A 13,906-nucleotide genomic window follows, 5' to 3' on the forward strand; every position below is an offset into this window, starting at 1 on the left:
CATAGGGTTGTGAAATTTTAGATGACCCAGAGTTATGAGAAAATTCCCAAGGCTACCAGAGAGGACAGTGGAGGGAGGAACATCTTACCTGGAGAGGAGTGGGAGCCAGAATGTCTGAACTTTTCATGTGGGAAACAGAAAATAATGGACCAATCCCTTCAAAATTCTGAGGCAAAATGATTTTCAACAGTTACGGTCAAGTGCTTTTTAGACTTTAAACAATCTTTAAAATCTATTTTACCCTTTCTCAGGAAACTACTGAAGGAGATACTTTAAAAAAAGTCAAGAAAAATGAGAGTATAAGGAAGTCTTGGGAGTTTAGGAAGCAGGACACCAAAAAGCATTGAGAGAGGCAAAGGGAATTCACAGGATGATGGTGTCGGGAACTTACAGGACAGCAGCTATGCCTAAGGCCCAGGGAGCGGCCAGTCCAGCTGGGAGCAGGTGAGGTGCCTCCAAAAAGAAAGACAGAAGGAAAACAGAGCACAAACAAGTATTTAGAGGTGATGTTTAGTTTCTTTGGAATATTTGAGGATGGTTTAGTGACAGGTACATAAACAAATGGAGGATAAAACAAGGCAGTTCTTAACATCCAAAGAACATGAAAAAATTACTATAAAAAAAGAAATGTGACTGGTTTACTGTGTGGTTCAGCTGTCTTGAACATTTTCATGACCATAATGATGTAGATACTTTGCTGTTGTTTCAGCCGAGAGGAAATGTTGCCATGCAGGAGGGATGGTGATTCAGGGAGAGATGAGTATGTGTTCATTGAAGGCTTGTGGGGAAAGGGTACTATGTCCTCTACTTCCAGTGTAGAAAGCAGGGAGTAACTACATCTTGAAAAGTCTATACCTAATGAATGATCTTTACATTTTGAGATACATAGAAGAAACAGTGAAGAGTTTACAGTTTCTGCCTTGGGAGCAGAAATCAGGAAGGAGTAGAGAGGGGTGTAGGGAGGGATTGGTGGTAGGTGTCACCCTCTGACTGTGATCTGGGACCTTGAAGGTGTTGATATGTATTATGATTTTGATGAATATTAAATTTTAATTTTACAAAGATATGTTACAGAGTTTTTCTATTTTTAAAACTAGGTCTTAGGTCCATTTTTAAAAATATTTATTATGTGTAAGATCATAACCCCTTTGGATACATCAAACAAAATAGAGGACAGCTTCTTACGTGTTTGCACATTTTGTAAATGATGGCCTCAGTGTGCTATAAAAATGAAAAATGTGCAGGCATGGATCTTGCCCCTTAGCCCAAGGAACTTGGAGCTTAGATGTTAGATAAGCTGTGTACTGGACCCTTGTTGAAGCATAGCTCTGATCATATCTCCCTTGATTTAAAACGTTCAGTGGCTTCTTTAGTGTGACTTTTCAGGTTTTTCCAAAATCCTAACCCTAAATCTACCCTAATAAGATACTGCGTCACACCCACTAAGGTGGCTGGTTTCAGTAATAACAAGAATTAGCAAGGATGGGGCGAAATTGGAATTCTTACACATTGCGAGTGGCAATATAAGACGGCTCAGCTGCTTTGGAAAACAGCCTGGCAGTTCCTTTAAAAGGTTAGACATAGTTGTCATACGACCCAGCAATGCCTTTTCTTACTGTATCCCCAAGAAAAATCAGAACATATGTCCACACAAAACTTGTGTGTGACTATTTATAGTAGCATTATACAATAGTGGCCAGAAAGAACAACTCTAATGTCCCAGGAAGTGATGCATGGGAAAAATAAATGTGATTATATCCATATAATACATTATTATTTGGAAATAAAAAAGAAGGAAGTATGCTGCAAAGTGGATGGATCTTGAAAAATTATGCTAAGTGAAAGAAGCCAGTCACAGAAGACGATGTTTGATTCCATGTATACGAAATGTTCAGAATAGGCAAATCCATGGAGACAGATAGTAGATTAATGGTAACCTGGGGCTGGAGGGAAGGGAAAATGGGGAGTGATTGCTAACAGGTAAAAGGGTGTTTTGGGATGATGGTTGCACAGCTGTAAATACACTGAAAAACATTGGGTTGTGCACTTTAAATGTGTGAACTCTATGGTTGGGGAAAGGTTATCTGGGGCAGATTTTCACTGTATTCAGCGAAGATCTTATTTTTAAAAATCCTCTAACCTACTTTTCCAGCCTTGTTTAGTCGTCTTCACTCAGCCTCAACCAATCTTACTTTCCTTCTTTCTACCTGCGAGGCTTTCTCCAGTTCATCAAGCCCACATGCCACTGGTTCTTCCAGTTCTGGCGGAACTTCCTCTTCCACAAAATGGAAGAAGTAAACCCCTCCCAGCAGAAAGTAAACCTGGCTCTCAACCTCTCCCAAACTTTAGGTCTCTAGACACATCATGTATTGCAACATACAGGAGTTGTGTGTTAAGTGAAAACTAGCCAACATTTGACAGCCACAGATGGTCAAAAATAACCCTAGGAAATCCTTTAAATTGCCCAAACAGTACAGTTACCTCTTTACGTTAAACTCATCAGTTTTTTTTTCCCCTCCGAGATTGAAACGGCTCTCTTGTTAAATGCTGGCTAAAGAAATTGACTTGCATTTTTAGGTGTTATATAAAATAAAAAAGAACAATAACAATTGCCTAGAAAGTAATGTGAATTTGGGCCTATGGCGATTGGCTCCAATCTTCTTCCAGAAAATCGATTTCAAGAGCTGAAGTTCTTATCTTTTGTAGGGTGGGGGAGGGGCAGTAATGAGAGAGACAGTTGTTGGAGGGATTGGCTTATGAACTGACGTGTCATTTGGGGCTACTTTAATTCAGTGTATATTTTATGTGTCTGGCCTGTTTCTAATGAAAGAAATCCTCTAACAAAACAGATGTCTTCAGTAATTCCCACACTTGCTGGAAGAAGAAACTGCTTCTCATAAACTTGATAATAAGTCAACCTTGCATTTTAAACAACTGAATATTTGGAACCCGATGTACTACATTGTGGTGGGGTTTTTTCTGTAACCAGACTCATGCTCCACATGGCTGAGTGGTCACACTCTGAGGGGCAGAGAATGGCAGAATTGTGTCTTTCCACCTTTATATTCTAAGATACACACTTAATAAATAAGAATGGTAGGCGAAATTGCTGGATCTTTTGAAATCTTTTGTTCTTTCTCTACCCCTCCCCCACCAAATATAGTTGATCTGTTTAAATGAAATGTGCCATAGGAAGGACTAGTTGAATAAGTGATGGTCGCTCCATGTAAGGGAGTACTAGTATAGCTGTTAAACAAGGCAAAACAAAATAGCAAAACTGGGTTTATAACATGATTCATTTGAGTTTTGATAAAGGATGTATACATTTATGCATATTTCATTCCAAACATATTTGTGCATGCATAAAGTATGTCTGGAAGGATATGTACTCTGTTGGTAATCACAGCTGCCACTGGGAAGAGGAACCAGAGTTGATAAGGATAAGGGTGGGAGGAAGACTTAGCTTTCATTGCAAATGCTCTTTCCGATTGTTTGACTCTCACCATGTGAAAAACACCAACTGAAAAACATTTATCATCTTCCTAATTGGTTGTTAATAGTTCAGGGTTAAGTAGATGTCAATTCAAGCTGGTTGTTAAATGAACAGAACCTGTATGTGTAGTGTTATTGGCACTACTATTTGATTCTCTAGCAGCTAAGAGAGATACCACCAGTGATTTACATATTTGTGTTTTACAGAGTTACGTCCATTTGGGAGAACAGTCTTCAGATCACTACAATTTCTAGCTTTATAGGAACATGGCTTGGAGCCTTTCCTATTCCACTCGATTGGGAGAGACCATGGCAGGTTGGTTTCAGCTGCTTAAAGCAACAAAATAAACGGACAGTGATGGTAAAACTGATGAAGCTAACCAGTATGTCTGTATAAATTGTGTTATTCGGTTAAGTAGGGATCCAGTTCCCTCTGTCACCGTAATCTAGGTGATTTCGTACTGGCCCCAGGGCCCATAAGCATCTGGATCAGCCCAGTTCTGTTTTCCAGGCACTGTTTTCTACATGCGTGGGTGAATAAATAAGCTTGCTTGTGTTATTTATAGGAGTCTTTAAAAAACAGAATAGAAGTTATAGGAATTTCTTGTTTTCAACTTTGATACTCATTGCTTTTGTGGTCTTAGATGCGTATCTTCTTAATTTGATTTATGGCCAAGTTGAATGTTGATTTTGAAGTATCTTTTAAAAGCATAGAGCAAAGTCAGTTTTGAAATAGGGGTACGTGATGTTGAAGGAAGCTCATGAACATCAGGTTTTTTAATTCCGATCACTGTAGGATATAGCTAATAAGCTAGATAAAGCACTATGAGGTAAGTGTTCTTTTTATTCCCATTTTACAGATGAGGAAACTGATTCCCAGAGGATATGTATTATTTCCAAGATCACTGACCTAGTCATGAATATATCTTTGTCTACATTTTTAGTGACTTCTGTAGTATGCCATTATATAGTTAACCCTAAGTTAGTTTAACAGGTTCACTACTGATCTTTTAGGTTATTGCCAGTATTTCACTGTTCTAGATACCTTTGAATCTATATTTTCATGCATTTTTCAATTATTTTCTCAAGATAATCTCCCAAGTGGAATTGTAGTATTAAAAACTAAATATACGAGTGAAATAAGTCAAGCAAAGAGAGTCAGTTTTCATATGGTTTCACTTATTTGTGGAGTATAACACAGAGGACATGGGGAGTTGGAGAGGAGAAGGGAGTTGAGGGAAATTGGAGGGGGAGATGAACCATGAGAGACTATGGACTCTGAAAAACAATCTGAGGGTTTTGAAGGGGCGGGGGGTGGGAAGGTGGGTGAGCCTGATGGTGGGTATTATGGAGGGCATGTACTGCATGGAGCACTGGTACACTGAAAAGAAATTCAAAAATTAAAAATTTTTTTAAAAATTAAAAAAAAAACTAAATATACTTTCCTTTCTCAACACAAAGAACATGGTTTTCTATATCAAAGACAGTATGTATTTATTTAGAAAATTTAAGCAACATCAGTAATTATAAAGAAGAAAGTAAAAATTATCAAGTATCTAACCACCCAGAGGCAACCCTCATTTCATTTGCATTTTGGTGATAATTTGTGCAGTTCTTTCTCCATATGTATAACTATAATATATATGTCATTTTAACACCCTGTCCACAGTCACTTCATTGCTAAATCAAAGAAAGACTTTGAAGACTGCTGTCGGGACTTCTCTGAGCACTAACTCACTGGAAACACTTTCCCTGCTTGAAACTCTTTTCTTGACTTTCTACAACAGCTTCTTTTGGACCATCTCTTCCTAAAACAGCAGTATTCCCTTGATTTCCAACATCTTTGTTCTCACTCTCCCTGCACGATCTCCTCTGCTGGCCATGATCGCAATTAAAATATGGCTACTGAAGCCCAAAGCTTTATTTCCTTCCCCCCTTCCCCGACTTAAAAATGCAGCAGGGTGTTCCTCTTTAGGCTCCATAATCACCTTAAACTTAACATGCTTAAAATTTGGCTTTTTCTCTCTCCCCCTGTAATGTAAAGAGCACTCTCATTCACACATTCACTTGGGTCAGAAACCTGGGAGTCATCCTTAATACCTCCTTCTCCTTAACAGCTCAGGTTGAACTGGTCACTGGTCCTTTTGATTTTAGTTTAGTGTTTTTTTGTTTTGTTTTGTTTTGTTTCACATCTCTTGGATCTGACTTCTCTCCATTTACATTTAATTCTCTAATGTGTACAAGTGTCTCTCATCTTGTTTGTGTCTTCCCTGCAACCACTCTTTACATAGCAAAATACACACCTGACCCTGTTGTTTCTCCCACTCAACAGCTTCCAGTGACTTCCTCACTGCTTGCCTTGAATAAAAGCAGGAGTCCTTTGGTATAATTTATAAGGTGTGATCTTTCTTCTACTAAGATGTGTCGTACGTGTTATTCAGCTCCCAGCTCTTTCATATACTATGTGATTTGAACAAGCTAACTGTAAAATGGAGGTAATAGCAGTTGTGAGGATTAAATGAGATCATTTGTAAGAAATGTTAGCTATTTTAAATTACAGTTACCATTCTTATAAGTCTATGGAAAATAGTACTGTCATTTCCTTAAGAGAAATTCTTCAAGTAGAATTGCTGGATATGCATTTTCGTGTACTCTTTAATCCCCATCCCCATTTCCCTATCCCACCAACTTCTTCCCCTGTGTAACCATCAGTTCTCTATAATTAAGAGTCTGTTGCTTGGTTCGTCTCTCTCTTTTTTTTCTCCTTTGTTTTGTTTCTTTAATTCCACGTATGAGTGAAATCATATGGTATTTTTCTTTCTCTGACTTACTTCGCTTAGCATTCTACTCTCTAGCTCTATCCATGTTGTTGCAGATGGCAAGCTTTCATTCTTCTTTTTATGGCTGAGTAACGTTCCATTGTATATACCACATCTTCTTTATCTGTTCATCTGTTGATGGACACTTGAACTGCTTCCATAATTTGGCTATTGTAAATAATGCTGCTATAAACGTAGGGGTGCGTGCATCCCTTTGAATTAGGGTTTTTTGTATTTTTGTGAGTCCCAGATCCTATTTTTAATTTGGGGGCAAAGCTCCATACTGTTTTCCATTGGCTGCGCCAGTTTGCCTTCCCACTCACACTGCAAAAGGGTGTTTTTTTCTCCACATCCTGACTTACCCCTGTTATTTCCTGTGTTGTGGATTTTAGCCATTGTGACGGGTGTGAGGTAATACCTCTTTGTAGTTTTGGTTTGCATTTCCCTGATGATGAGTGATGTATATATGTCATTTTTAATCTTTTTTTTTTCCCATCAGCTGTATGTTATGGAGCTCACTCCTTGTCAGTGGGAATTTACATACAAGTAATACTCCATTATTTGAGTAAAATCATATATCAGTTTATTAATGAATACTTAGATTATTTATAGTTTCACATTTCTTGATTTGCTATTAATTATGGTGATTATCATATTTAAACATAATCTTTGCATATTTGTCCAGTTTTCTCAACCTAGATGATGGCTGGGTTAAATCCTTGATATGTATCTCACTTTCCAAAGGCTTTTAAGGGATTTGGATTATATGTCTTGCACTAAATGCCTACTTTTAAGTCCATTCTTTGTTCTATTAGATGTCATGTCTCCTAGACAGACAGGTTGTTCTTTTACGTTCGATAAGTCTGGTGGGTTTGCCCTTCCCTATAATAATCCTTTATAGTATATTATATAAATCCCTGGAGGTTTGGGGTATCGCTAATAACCTTATCAAGGTTTTCATGCTGATAAAGGTATCTTTTATACTGGGAGATAGAGATCTGTTTGTACTCAAGTTACCATCTTATGGAACTTAATTTCATGCAGTAGTGTCAGTGATTTCTAAATCGGAGCAGGATAATCAGAATCATTAGATAGTACATATAGAAAATTGTGTTTTAACCTGCATTAGATTCATTACTTTCAGATATATGCAATTAAGTCTAAATATAAAATATTGGTATATAAAGCACCATGGGCTGCATGTTTAGTGAGTTGGTAAGGCCATGTATGATTAACATGTCAGTTTGCATATAGATGGAATATTTTAGAATGTAAATGTTTGATATTTTACAATATATACAATACAATGGCTAAATCATAAGCTTATAAGATTATGTAGAAGTAGAAACTGAATTATGGGGAGTAGATGTGCCCAAATCTGCGTTTAGGTTTGCATAGAAAATACATGTGTTAATGATTTACAGTCCATTTATCTGTTTTGGATTGTTGAGGCTTTTAGCTACTGACTCAGACTTTTCTACCCCCGTTCTTGTTCACAATAAGAGGTAAGCTGGATCCAGATTGAAGGGTTCACTTTTTTAAATTAATGTGAAGTTCCCATTTGAATTACTTTTTTTAATAAAGACTTTCTGGGTGTTCCTGGGTGGCTCAGTGGGTTAAAGCCTCTGCCTTCGGCTCAGGTCATGATCCCAGGGTCCTGGGATCAAGCCCCCGCATCAGGCTCTCTGCTTGGCAGGGAGCCAGCCTGCTTCCTCCTCTCTCTCTGCCTGCCTCTCTGCCTACTTGTGATCGCTCTGTCAAATAAATAAATAAAATCTTTAAAAAAAAAAAAAAGACTTTCTAGCTAGCTTATTTATGTAACAAGTACTGGTCTTCCTTAAGAAGGTTTGATTCGACTGGACTATTACTTGTTCTTTGTCTTTACTGTCAGGTTGTTTTCAGAGTGTTCTTAGTTAATGACCTATGTATTCACTATAACCTTTTAAAAATTATGATACATGCTGTTGGTGGCATGATAGAACTAATGTAATCATCTTTATTCATATAATAATCACCTGCCCCTCTCTCTCTCAGCAGTTACTTGCTGATAAACTAGGGAAATGGTGAGGCTTCTTTGTTATCCTTTACTTTTTAATTTCAACAAGCAAGGTGTTTTGTTTTGCTCTGTTCTTCCTAAGTAACTACCTAAAGTCAGTACTCAGTGTGGCTCATGATACTGATAGACTCTGCCAGAGTAACAATAAACCTAAGAAAGGAATATGGTGTTACTTCAAAAGGGAGATTTTTCTTTTTCTTTTCTTTTCTTTTTTCTTTTTTTTTGGAGATTTTTTTAGAGCAAAATTTCATGAGAAGAGACTATATAAGTAATATTATCTAAAATATAACATATTTATATGTTCCTTGTAGCCCAGTACAGATATGATATGTTTGTGATAAAGCAAGCTCCTCTGGATTGTGATATGGTTTTATTTATATTCTAGTTGGAGAAACAAGAGTATCCAGTTAAGGATTTCTTCTTTAAAAACACACACACAAACAACCCCACAAAAACTTCTACATGTATTAGTTCAGTTCCCTCTACTTTGAACTCAAATCTGACTCTGTATAAAGTTCCAGAGGCCAAACATAAACTTAAAATGATGTGAGTTCTGTATCTAGCAGTTTCCAGCTTAGGTATTTTTTTTAATATCATTTCATCACCAAATGATTGGAAGGCCCATTGAAAATAGGTAATCCCAGAGGGGGAAAAAAAAGTTTTTTCATTTAATAAAGGAGTTTTAAATAATTTTAAGTAATGACAAGTGACAAAAGATAGTAGGCATCTCTATAGTTAGAGAAAGCCTTCTTTTTGTAGGAGGCAGCAGGAGGATTTGATTAAAGAGAATATGGTAGGGTGGCTACCAGTAACCTTATTGGTAATTTTTGTTGTCTTTTAAAAAAATATTTGCAAGACATACTCTTTTCCGTGCCATAATTACTTGCCTTAAATATCAGCGAGAAAAAATAAACATTAAAAATGCCCATAACCCAGAAAGCCTTCTTCACTCCCAGAAAATGCTGATTTTTTTTAGTTACTGACAAAATAAACATTTGACTGTGGAAAACCTGTGTACATTATACTTATTTGCTGTAACTAAATAGCTAATTAGTAAGCATTTAAGTTCTTACTGTGTTCAAAGCATGTATTCAGTGTAAATATAACAGGTATTTTGATATTACATAAGACTGGAATTTAATTATTTGATAATAATTTAGATTCAGACTTAATATGCTCTAAATTTTATAGAATGGTTATGTGCTTTTCATCTGAAAAAATGTCTTATTTCCTTTATCAGAAATAGGCCAGTATTGGGGGTGCCTGGGTGGCTCAGTGGGTTTAGCCTCTGTCTTTGGCTCAGGTCATGGTATCAGGGTCCTGGAATCAACCCCACTATGGGGCTCTCTGCTCAATGGGGAGCCTGCTTCCCCCTCTCTCTCTGCCTGCCTCTCTGCCTACTTGTGATCTCTCTCTGTCAAATAAATAAATCTTTAAAAAAAAAAATAGGCCAGTATTTTATGTTGATAAAAAAAATTAATGGAAGTTTAAGAAATGTTGTTGGTTATTCTGCCAACAACATTTTTGCCATGAAGTTTTTAAACCCACTTGTTTTATTACTTGGTAGACAGATAACATGATAATTAAGAGCTCTGGCATCAGATTACTAGGTTCAAATCCTGGCTCTGCCGCTTACTAGTGAGGATTAAATAATATAATCCTTCTAAAGCACTTAGTTCAGAACTTGACACACAGTTACCGCTTAATCAATGCTATAGGCATTTGTGACCTATAAAAGGAGTCATTTAATGACTTTTTAGCATTCCAAAAAAAATGCAGATTCCATTATTTGGGTTCTCAAAGTGTTAAGAGAGTGCATTGATAGTCTCCTTGTGTTATTTATTCATTCTACCCAAGTCCTTCAGTTGGTAGAGTGGATTGTTTAATTCATCTTTTTGTTCTTTGGTATGTAGGGTATTTGGATTTGACATAATTTTCAATTCTGTCCAACATCTATCTCAGATGGCAATAAAAAGAAAATATAAAATGTGTACCTCTTTTACTAGGCATGGGGCCTGGCACTGTCCACAGGTAACTTAATCCAAACAAGTGTAGTGCAAGGTGGGGTTTTTTTTTTTTTTTTAGCTTTACTTTTTTTTTCAGTGTTCCAAGGTTCATTGTTCATTCACTTTTTAACACATAAGAATGTCGAAGTGTGGGGAGAGGCGTACACATTTTGCTCAGCATTACTGGGCTGATAAAAGGAAGCCTTAGGATCCAAACCTGATTCTTTTCCTTGCTGGGAACTCTGAAACATAACTGTTCTTCCTGTCCCTTTTCCTTTTTCTTCCTTCCTTCCTTCCTTCCTTCCTTCTCTCCTTTCTTCCTTTCCTTTTCTTTCCTCTTTCCCTTTTCCCTTTCCCCTTTCCTTTTTTCTTTTGTTTGTTCTTTCTCTCATGGTTTAGATCTCTTTGGAAAAGCTTGAGTAGTTACTCTATTGCATTTCCTCCCACACATAAGAATTTCATATAAATGCCATGACCACTGTGGTATATGTATTTTAGACCATAAAATTTAATACGTTTGTAGGAGAGAATTTGAAGTTACTATGCAAAAGCTTTTGTGCCTAGAAAACCCACAACTGCCTTTAAACTCTGGGCTTGAGTGCTGCTGTCTCTAAAATGTTATTGAACCAGATAATCACATCTCTTTTGAGTGTACTTATTTTCTATAAAGTTAAAAAGCAAAATTGATTTTAAGACCTTTTTAAAGCAATTTAAAATTGTTTAAAAATATTTGTATTTACTCCCATAACAGATAATTAAGGCATCGCTATATGTTACAATCTTTGTTTTCTCTAGTTTTATCAGGTTACAAATTTACTGTTTGTGAAAAATGTATATTCATTTTCCAAAGTCACAGATGCTATAGATAATTCTTCCATAAATTGAAGCTAGAGAGCATAAGGATTACCGGAAATAATGCTAGAACAAGGGAAAAAACTAAGAACATGGATTTAATTATTGAAGAGTGGCATGTCTTTAGGCTAATCGGTGTTTCTTTTATCAATATATGTATTTTATCAATATAACACTGTATATAGACAGATGAAAATAAGTATTTATATGAATTTTATATTAATATGATTTGTATTTCAAGCATGGGGAAAAAAACCCATAATACTTGACAGAAAATGGTTTTGTATTTTTTAAAAAATGTTTATTTGACAGAGATCACAAGTAGGCAGAGAGAGAGAGAGAGGGAAGCAGGCTCCCTGCTGAGCAGAGAGCCCGATGTGGGGCTCAATCCCAGGACCCTGGGATCATGACCTGAGCCGAAGGCAGAGCTTTAACTCACTGAGCCACCCAGACGCCCCAGAACATGGTTTTCTATGTAAAAGGTGGATTCGTTGTATGGGAACCATGCTGATAATGCTCTGCCAGCAGCGAAAGAATGGTGCTAGCCAGGCTATCATATTTGTACGATCTTGACCATGTATCATCACTTTCACAAAAACTTCCAGATTGGAGACCACACACCTCTCTGCAATTAGTTCTTCTAAATCTGTGCTCTAGGTCATGCGAGAGTGTAGAGTGCACCTGGAATGGTACGGATTTACCACCAGAGAAATGTGTCCAGATGAGTAAATTCATCTATAATGTACTCCCACACTAAACAATAGCATTTGCTTTAAGAAAATCTAGCAAAACACCTCACTTACCAAGCAAATACAGAGTAAAATATAAATCATCATTTAAAGCCAGTATAAGTGTCAGCAGGCTTTGAAAGATGAATTTGATCTGTCCTGAAACACACATTTGTGATAAGCACAATAAACATTAAAAAGTAGCTTGTGAGAAGTTTAGAACTAGCTCCCTTTTATCTGAAAGAGCCAGTAATCCTAAAGACTGTGAGTTGTTCTCACAACTTAGACCGTTTCCAGGTTTTCTGGTCTGCAACTACATCAGTTTCCCTGTGGTATCTGTGACATCATATACCTTTACAAAAATTGTAGCACTTATTTTTTAAGAATTTGTCATTTTAATATCCAAAATCAAATAATCTTTGTTTCAATTTAACTGCTTGGTTTATAGTAGGGGCTCAATAGTTTTGAATTAATGGAGTTTGAATGAATAGAGTCATTGATAGGAGACTATTAAAAATGACACAAATGTCATTAAACCAAGTGGTTGGTTTAAACAAGTGGTTGGTTTTGTACTTACACTTCTTTAAATTTATGAAAAATGACAGCAAGGAGCAGGAATTGCTTCTATTCCTGAGGTGCGGCTACATATGATTAACATAATGCAGTGTGTTGCGTGGCTTTTGAGAGTTTTCTCATTAACTTTATACTCCACAGACATTCCATGTGAAGGATGGCATGTATTAAAAAGGATTACCAGGACAAGGGAATAGTTCCTACAGAATGTATTCCTACAACATAACATTGCTCATGAATTATCTTATTTGTTCTAAACTGCCACTTCTAATTAACACCAATTTGTGTTGGTTACTTAAGAAATGTATCGGTGATCACATAAGTTTGGCTTTTTCAAGGTAAAACATATACAGAATAATAACTAATGCATGGTACTTTACAGCTTTAATAACAAATAGCCCCACATTTTAAGTACAAGAGGGAGTATTACCCCTGTTTTGCACATTGGCAAACAGACTCATATGGGTCAGTGATCTGGTCGAGGCCACACAGCCAAGTAAGCGGCTGACCTGGCTCCTCAGCTCAGCTCCTTCTCAGTCCACTGATTGTGCTCCTTCCCAGAAAAGCAAAGTAAAGCTTTTAAGTGAAATAGGAGGTGTTTTTAAAAGGAGCCCAATGTTTTTATACATTTGTTTTAAAACTTTCATTGAATATCTGAAAGTAGCATCAGTAGAAATCGTCATCTAATTTGAAATACCTGATCATCATTTTAAGAATCCTGTGATAGCTCGTAAATTGCCGTACTCAGTGACATACTAACCGGCTGTTCACGGTCTTGTTCCTTGTCAGGAACCTTGTGGGTAGCATTTCAGTGACAGTACAAGATTAAAGACCTACCTGCATTTAATACATATTAAAGGAACCAAATACTGTGCAGACTATAATTAAAATAGATTTAAGCCTTTTACTCTCAAATCACATAATAAACAAATTACTGAATACATTACTGAAATTGATCCTTAAAATTCTGAACCAAAATGTAGAGGGTCGTTGTATTACTTTGATCAACCAGAACAGTTAATAAAATACTTCTTAGGGTTGAATGATGAAGAATACAGGGATTCTTAACCAGGAGTCTACAGATGGGGTCTTTGAGCCCCCAAAATGGTATAATATATACATATACAATCTATGGATCGTATTTGACAAGAAAAAAACATGAATTCTGTCAGATGTAGTTTTTATTTTTGGGGGGAGGGGATGGGACAGAGGGAGAGGGAGACAAGAGATTCTTTAGCAGGTGGGCTCAGTCTCATGACCCTGAGATCATGACCTTAGCCAAAATCAAGAATTGGACGCTTAAATGACTGAGCCACCCACGCACCCCTAGATGTAGCTTTTTAAATTACAATTTAAAATTTGGGGAGGAATTTTTTAATA

General features: G+C 36.7%; 1 protein-coding gene across 4 annotated transcripts in view; it reads left to right on the plus strand.

Annotated features, from left to right (window-relative positions):
* The window catches only part of PIGF (phosphatidylinositol glycan anchor biosynthesis class F), a 35,121-nt gene that overhangs the window by 16,021 nt on the left and 5,194 nt on the right, over positions 1–13,906 (plus strand). For all 4 annotated transcript variants that reach the window (XM_032351854.1, XM_032351856.1, XM_032351855.1 and 1 more), the window contains one exon: positions 3,700–3,808. In XM_032351854.1, the coding sequence (XP_032207745.1) occupies positions 3,700–3,808 (109 nt within the window). The remainder of the gene's footprint in view (positions 1–3,699; positions 3,809–13,906) is intronic.

This window comes from Mustela erminea, chromosome 7 (genome assembly GCF_009829155.1).
Source record: "Mustela erminea isolate mMusErm1 chromosome 7, mMusErm1.Pri, whole genome shotgun sequence".
NCBI lineage: Eukaryota > Metazoa > Chordata > Mammalia > Carnivora > Mustelidae > Mustela > Mustela erminea.